The 7,820-nt window shown below is 57.9% G+C and overlaps 1 protein-coding gene across 1 annotated transcript; it reads right to left on the bottom strand.

Annotated features, from left to right (window-relative positions):
- Positions 1–5,046: 5,046 nt before the first annotated feature.
- Positions 5,047–5,956, bottom strand: LOC103250415 (amiloride-sensitive sodium channel subunit alpha-like). The gene is made up of 2 exons (XM_008048998.1): positions 5,945–5,956; positions 5,047–5,594 (listed from the first exon to the last, which is right to left on the bottom strand). The coding sequence occupies exon 2, from the start codon at positions 5,587–5,589 to the stop codon at positions 5,047–5,049; it is 543 nt and encodes a 180-aa protein (XP_008047189.1). The 5' UTR covers positions 5,590–5,594; positions 5,945–5,956.
- Positions 5,957–7,820: the final 1,864 nt, after the last annotated feature.

Here is a 7,820-nt window from a genome sequence, read left to right as displayed (position 1 = left end):
CCCCCAACCAAAAAAAAAAAAAAAAAAAAAAGTACTGAGAAAAGTACCTGACAGCATAGGTACTGTATAACTACTGTGTTGTTTCTATTATCATTACTGGTGTTATGACTATTAATAGAGAAGAAAAAGCTAAGGACACAGGAGCACTATCTGCCACTTAACTACCATGTGACCTTTGGATTTAATAAAAGGAGCGAAGGACAACCCCCTGGGGTCCCCTCCCACTGTGGGAGCTTTTCTGTTTTCTCAATAAATCCTACTTTCTTTTCTTTCTTTTTTTTGCACTGGCGTCTCACTCTGGCGTCTCACCCAGGCTGGAGGGCAGTGGCACGCTCACGGCCACCGCAGCCTCAGCCTGCTGGGCTGGTGATCCTTCCACCTCAGCCTTCCGAGGAGCTGGAATCACAGGCACGCACCACCACGCCGGGCTAATTTTGTTATTTATTGTAGAGGTGAACTCTCGCCAAGTTGCCCAGACTGGTCTCAAACCCATGGGCTCAGGCAATCCTCTCACCTCAGCCTCCCAAAGTGCTGGGATTATAGGCGTGAGCCACCGCACCCGACCTAATCCTGCTTTCAAAAAAAAGTGGAGCTAAAAACCCAGATTCCGGTTCTGTCTCCTCCACTCAGCAGCTGGGGGGCTTTTGCAAAGCATGTCAGGTTCCTGGAGCCTCAGTTTTCTCATGTGCCTGTGGGGCCGAGACAAGCTGTCCTGATCTAACAAGCGTGTTACGAGGATGAAAATACAACAGTGGACTTTGCAAGGAGCAGCGCGGTCACCACTGCCACAGCCGCCCCGGACTGAGAGCCAGAGGAAGGAGGAGACATCTTTAGTGTTGCTTCAAAGACAGAACCAGGACCAGAGAACAGACCGGACTGTGGGGTAAACAGCAGTTTTCCCAAAGGAAGAACTTTTTTCTTTTTGAGTCAGGGTCTCACTCTGTCACCCAGGCTAGAGCGCAGTGGCACAGTCATGACTCACTGCAGCCTCGGACTCCTGCAATCAAGCCATCCTCCTGCCTCAGTCTCCCAAGTAGCTAGGACTACAGGCGCATGACACCACACTGGACTACATTTTTGTAGAGACAAGGTCTCACTATGTTGCCCAGGCTGGCCAATGGAAGAACTTTTTTTTTTTTTAGTTGGAGTCTCACTCTGATGTTCAGGCTGGCGTGCAGTGGCACACTCATGGCCACCGCAGCCTCGACCTGCTGGGCTCCGGCGATCCTTCCGCCTCAGCCTTCCGAGTAGCTGGAACTACAGGCGCGCACTACCACGCCCGGCTAATTTTTGATTTATTGTAGAGATGAGGTCTCGCCAAGTTGTCCAGGCGGGTCTCGAACCCCCGGGCTCAGGCAATCCACTCATCTCAGCCTCCCAAAGCGCGGGATTACAGGCTGAGCCACCACACCCGACTGGAAGAACTTTCTAATAGCAGCTGTGGCAGAGATCACAAAGTTTCTGAAAAGAAGCATCTGGCAGTGTTGGGGATCGGCTCTAAGAGCCTGGGCTTTCTTTCCCTGCCAGGCCTGCTGAACGAGGCCTGGTGTCCACGACGCGCAAGGAGCGGGGTCAGTTCACCATGGTCAGGGATGGTTTCAGGGGTGGGCTCCCTAGCTCCGAGCATCCTCCACCCTGCAAGGGCTATCTCTGGGAAGCTGCCCCTCTCCTGCTGCCAGGCCTCCTGCTCTGCCATCTCCAAGAAAGAATATTCCATGACCGTCCTCGTTGCTCAAGAACCCCCAATTCTTAGGCACAGCCTACATCCCTCCTGGAACTGGATGAAAAACGGGTTCCTGGGCTGCGTTTTCCTTGGTTTGAGGCCTCTCCTCTGAGTGAAACAGCCATTCATTGGCCAGAGAGAAAGGGACTGCAGTGGCCAGCTCTTCCTCTTGGACTGTTAGCACTTCCCTGCTCAATCTGAAAGGTCTTCAGCCTGGGTCCCTGTTTCGTTTTGTCTTCTTTTTTTGAGTCAAGGCCTCACTCTGTTGCTGGAGTACAGTGGCATGATCACGGCTCACCATAGCTTCGACCCCCTAGGCTCAGGTGACCCCTCTGCCTCAGCCTCCCAACTAACTGGGAATACAGATATACACAACTATACCTGACTAATTTTAATTTTTTTGCAGAGACAAGGTCTTGCCACATTGCCCAGGATTGCTCAAGCAGTCCTCCCGCCTCGGCCTCCCACAGTGCTGGAATTACAGGCATGAGCCACTGTGCCTGGTCCTGCCTGTGTCCCTTTCCTTGAAATTACAAAGTAGGCCAGGCGCGGTGAATCACGCCTGTAGTCCCAGCACTTTGGGAGACGGAGGCGAGAGGATTGCCTGAATTCAGGCGTCCGAGACCAGCCTGAGCAACATGGCAAGACCTCGCCTCTACAACAAGCAAAAAAATTAGCTGGGCCTGGTGGCGTGTGCCTGTAGTCCCAGCTACTTGGGAGGCTGAGGCAGAAGGATCACCTGAGCCCAGCAGATCAAGGCTGCAGTGGCCATGAGCGTGCCACGGCACTCCAGCCTAGGTGACAGAGTGAGACTCTGACTCAAAAAAAAGAAAAGAAATTACAAAGTAGCACAGAGACCTCCACGTCCTACCCTTCCTCTGCTGGGTGCACCGAAGTGGCAGGCATCCCTGGCCCACCTCTGCCCCACGCCAATGCCCCCACCGCGTCTTCCTGGCCTCCCTGGTCGGAGTCACACCCCCATGGCCTCTGCCCAGCACCATGACTCACACGTGGGTCAGCACCCACTCCACCCCTCTCCTGAACGGAAGCCCGCAGCCCTGGATCCCTCCCCCCGCGTGCCTGACAAATCATCCCCTTGTTAAGGCTACTCTTTCCCTAGGCTCCCACGCTTAGCTCCAACCCCGACGCCTTTGCCTGGTCCCCACTTAAACTGCACTAGGAGAAAGAGCTTTGAAATCAGACCCACTCCTGACTCAGCAGCTAACCAGAGATGCTCTAGCTCTTTTCCTTGCAGAGAAAGGGTCTTTGAATTCCAGTGACAACACTTGCTACTTGTCTGAACTCGGGCTGGTTCCTGAACCCTCGGGGCTTCAGCTTCCGTAAAATGGGGGTCATCACAGTACCTACGTCCAAGGACTGCTGTGAGGATTAAATAAGCTGGTAGCAGAATAATATGATTCATTTAGATTTATTTGTTGAAAATGTTAGGCAGGCCTAGCACAGTGATTCAGACCTATCATCCCAGCAATTTGGGAGGCTGAAGCAGGAGGATTGCTTGAGCCCAGGAGTTCGAGACCAGCCAAGGCAACATAGTGAGATCTCATCTTTACCAAAAAAAAAGAAAATTTAAATGAGCTGGGTGTGATGGTGCATGCCTGTAGTCCCAGCTACTTGGACGGTTGGGGTGGAAGGATCACCTGGGCCCAGGTGGTCGAGGCTGAAGTAAGCATGTCACTGCACTTCAGCCTGGGCTACAGAGAGAGACCTCGACTCAAAAAAAAAAAAAAAAGAAGGAAATCAGGGAAGGTTTCCCTCCTGGCCTGTCCTGCATGGAAGCCTGCCTCCTGGTCTGTAGACCCCTGGACACAGGGTCTGTGGTTTCCATTCCCTGGGACTTTTTCCCGAACTGTCCAGAACACTGCATCCCACAAAGCCAAGAAAACATGCAGGAATCCCCAGATTCACCCCTGCCCTCTCCATCTCTCACTGACATCTTTTCAACCGCAAATATTTATGGAGTGGCTCCTACTGGGCGGCTGTCTCTCCCCTTCCTGCTGTGTCCGGCCCCTCCATGGTGACCTGAGGGGTGAGAGTGTCTGCAGGCCCCAGGAGAAGAAGCGCGGAGCTGAGAGGAGGAATTCGAGAGAGCCCTGACATGAGTTGTAGACGCCTGCCTGGAAATTTCATCTGTTTCGTGTCCCACGTCTTCGGTATTAAGAGGAGGCAGAGTTTGGGGACCAGGCAAACAGGATGAGTCCCAGTGCAGTCACTATCTCTGTGACTTGGTGGCCTTTGCCTCAGTTTCCTCAAGTGTAAAACAGGAGTGATAATGTGAGAATTAACTCAGTCATCAATGGTGTGCGGTGCGTGCAGACACTTCCTTCCCCACCCTGGACTTTACATGGAGGTTCATCCACAAAACGGCCCGCCATTGTTTCCTCCCCAGGACCGGACGTCCCAACCCTTGTTAGTCCACGACACACCTCTGGACATGATGGGCTACACGAAGGTGCCTCCACCCCCGGCGTGACTCCTCCAAGCATCAACAGTTGCACATCTGCCTGATACGTGGGCTCACACGCACACACATTCATAAAAGATCTTGAGGGCACACGAACTCATGCCACCTTAGCCTACTTGCCCCAGTGCACTGCAGTCATTCATTTCTGTGCCTATCTGCCATATCCTTCGGTCCCCAGTATCTAGCAAAGCACCTGGCCTTCCATAAAGGGTGCGTGACTTATGCGTGCGTCTGTTTTGCCAGGTGCCTAGCACTGTGTCTGGCTTGACACAAGTGTCCCCAAGGTGTGGCACGGCTGAGGGAATACAAAGGAAAGGAATAAGTAAACGTTCAGCCCCGCCCTCCTCCCTTCTCCACGGTTACCAACCCCCCCCAGCTTTCAGTCCCCAAATTGGCAAGGAGTGCTGATGAAACCCAAAACTTCGGGACACACCCGAGCACTTACAGGTGAGGCGCCCAGGCAGGTGAACAGTGAAGCCCAGCAGGGCCCACCCCCACATTTTAACCTGGGTCTTTCGGGACCGCCCTCTGTCCCAACCCCTCCTCCTGGCTCTAGGGGCCCCTTCCCAGCCTCAAGGCCTGCTCTACCATCCCCCACTTTGCTTTCTCCAAAGCAAACCCCCTTCTAAACAAAGGCTGACACCACCCACCTCCACTGCACCAGCCTGCATGGCCTCGCCTCCCCAGCACCCTCTCCTACTGAAGTTGCCAGCTCTGTCTTGGCTGGCATCTTGCTCCAGGGCAGGGATGGGCGAGCATGACTCTGCCCTCCTGGAAGCATTCCCTGCCACTTGCGGGAAGATGGGCAGAGAGGGGGCCGCTGGTTCTGCAGCCGGGAGCCTCAAGCACCAGGTTGGCAGCACTGGGCAGAGACTTCAGTCCACGGGCCGGGCACCGTCTCGCCCGCAGGGCACGGGGGAGTGGCAGCTCCCACCCCTGGGTCTGAGGGTCTGCTGCCCAGCAGGCACCTCGGCTTCCTCGGGGCCAGGCTTCCAGGCACCAGGGACGGTGTAGAGGGACCGACTGACCTGTAGGGGTTGAGAGTGCAGACGGTGATGGCGGGGAAGACCAGCTTGTCAGAGTTCAGGTTGATGTTGAGGCTGACGGGGTAGCTGAAGTACTCTCCGAAAAGCAGGCCGAACTGCCAGTACATCATGCCGAAGGCGCAGAGCCAGAGCACGGCCCAGAAGGCCGTCTTCATGCGGTTGTGCTGGGAGCACACCAGGCGGATGGCACCGTGGATGGTCGTGTGGTTGCAGAAGAACTGGAAGAGCTCGCGGTAGGAACGGTGGAACTCGATCAGGGCCTCGTCCTCCTCCGTGGGCTGCCGGGGGGCCGCGGGCTCGGGGCCCGGCCCCGGGTCCTCTCGCTGGTCGCCCTTCATGAGTCCTTGGCTGGCCTGGGAGGACGGAGGCCAGGGTCAGGGCGGGGCTCGGCCCGAGGGGGGCTGCCCCTGCTTCTCTCCAGGTCTCTCTCGGCTTCCCCTGCCGGCCAGTCTCCCCTCTCGGACCCGGCCTTTCTCCTTCTCCCCCTGCCCTGCCCTGTCTCCCTCTGGGCCCTCTCCTCCAGCCTTGGGCCCTGACCTCGAGCCTCCAGCCGCGTCTGACTCTGTCTCTGCCCGGACCGCAGGGCTCCAGGAGGTGTGGGCGGCCTCTGACTTTCCACTCCCAGGTCGTGGCTGGACTGGGACTGGTTCCTTTCCAGTTGAATCTGGCAGCCGAGCCTCTCCACCCTCTCACCTGACAGGTGCAGCGGCCACCAGGACGGGAGCCACACCAGCCTCATTAGCATCGCAATTAAAGGCCGGCAGGGCAGGGGTGCCCGGGGAGGAGTCTGAGCCCGGAGGAGGGAGGAAGCTTCCGAGGAGAGGTGAATGGAAGCCGGAGCCCTGCTGGGCGGGCGCGAAAGACGGGACAGGGCAGGGGCCGGAAGACGCGCTGACAAGGGGGCGCCAGAGATCTGCGCGAGCAGAACCCAAAGCCCGAGAGGCCAGCACGGAGGAGGACCAGCCAGGCTGATAGAGACCGGGGTGGGGAGCCAGGAGGACTGGGAAGGCAGGAAGGGGAAGCCCGTGGCAGGGCGGAGGGAGAGATGAGACAGGGGTGAGGAGGAGCACTGAGGGAGGAGCAGCGAGGGAGCCAGGGCCAGAGGGGAGGGCGAAGGGAAGGGAAGCAGCCTGGGGGCGTCTCCCTCCAGCAGGAGAGCAGGGAGGGGTCCCCAGTGCTCTCAGGAGCTGGAGCCCAAGGACACCCCCGGTCAGCCTCACCCTTGGGTGCCCGAGGAAAGGGAGAAGGGTCCCTGCTCCCTGGGTGGGAGGGGCTCCTGGCCCCGCCTGTGCTCAGGTGGGCAGCCGCCTTCTCCTCCAGGTCCCTGGCCGCCACCCCTGTCCCGCCAGGCTTGGGGGGGCCCTCATGAAGCTGGGGACCGGGTGGGGCCCTGGTACATTCTGTTCTCCTGGACACCGTTGGCTGCTGGGCCAGGAATGTGCAAGGGCCCCCGCTGCCGTCACGGGGTTGCAGGAATGTGGGCATCGGAGGCAGCGCCAGGGCCAGGCAGGGCACTGTGGGCGCAAACCTGAAGCCAGGGCGAGGCAGGGAGCGCAGGCACCGAGGCGCCGGGAGGGAGGGGCCGGGAGGGCCAGCCTCGGCTCAGGGTGTCCCGGAGGAGGAAGGCGACGCCGCCGGGTATACACAGGCCCGGAAGGAGGGAGAGAGCTCAGGCAGGGGCTGTGCTTTTCTCTAAAATCCCCGTCCAGATCTAACCCGGCAGCAAGGGGATGAGGGAGCACAGAGCAGGGAGCAAGCAGAGAGGGGAAGGTCGGAGGATGAGGCCCAAGAACTGGGCCCAAGGAGACGTGGGCCGCTCCCGGCAGCCCAGGCCCTGCACGTAGCGGGAGGTCTGCCACGGCTGTGGGCCCTGCAGGAGCCAGCCTGGAGTGCAGGGACTTGGTCCCTGGCTTGTCCTGCCTCCCCCAGACTCAGACCTAGCCTGTCACTGATCTAGACCAGGAGATAGGCCCACAAATAGGCGGCAGTGATATGGTAAGATGAGGCTTCTGGTGTCAGAGATCAGAGCAAGTGTGGGGAAACCCGGGGGGAGGAGGGGAGAAGCTGCTGGGAGGAAACTCAGGAGGACTTCCCAGAGGGGATGTCTTCTCAGCTGCATCTTGAAGAGCAAGGAGTTTACCAGGCAGAGAAGAGAAAAGGGGACTACTCCAGGCTCGGGGTACATCCTGGTCTGTGGTTTCCCCTCTTGGGGCCGTCCCTGATGGCTTCTGAAAGCGAGAGCTGGTGTCAACTGGGATTCCGAAGCAGCCTGTTGCCTGCCTGGACACCAGCTCATGACAACCCCATCCCCCAACCCCCACCCTGGAAGGGAGAGCCGGCTTTTTCTTCCCTGTCCTGATGAAGAAACTGACCTCCTCCAGGGCAAGCCAGTGTTCTGAGGTTAAAACCAAACAGCAGCAGAGCTCGAAACAGAATTCAGAAGCTTCCTCCTCTGGGGTGTCTACTTAGTGTTTCTACCATCTGCTTGCTGAGACGAATGAGCCGCAGACTCGTGGGGAATGGGAGCTCCCTTGCCCCTGGGTGTGGCAGCCAGGAAGGGCTCACTCGG

Source organism: Carlito syrichta, unplaced genomic scaffold, assembly GCF_000164805.1.
Source record: "Carlito syrichta isolate Samal-C Ts95f unplaced genomic scaffold, Tarsius_syrichta-2.0.1 Scaffold130418, whole genome shotgun sequence".
Lineage (NCBI taxonomy): Eukaryota > Metazoa > Chordata > Mammalia > Primates > Tarsiidae > Carlito > Carlito syrichta.
This window is presented reverse-complemented; position numbering and strand designations above follow the sequence as displayed.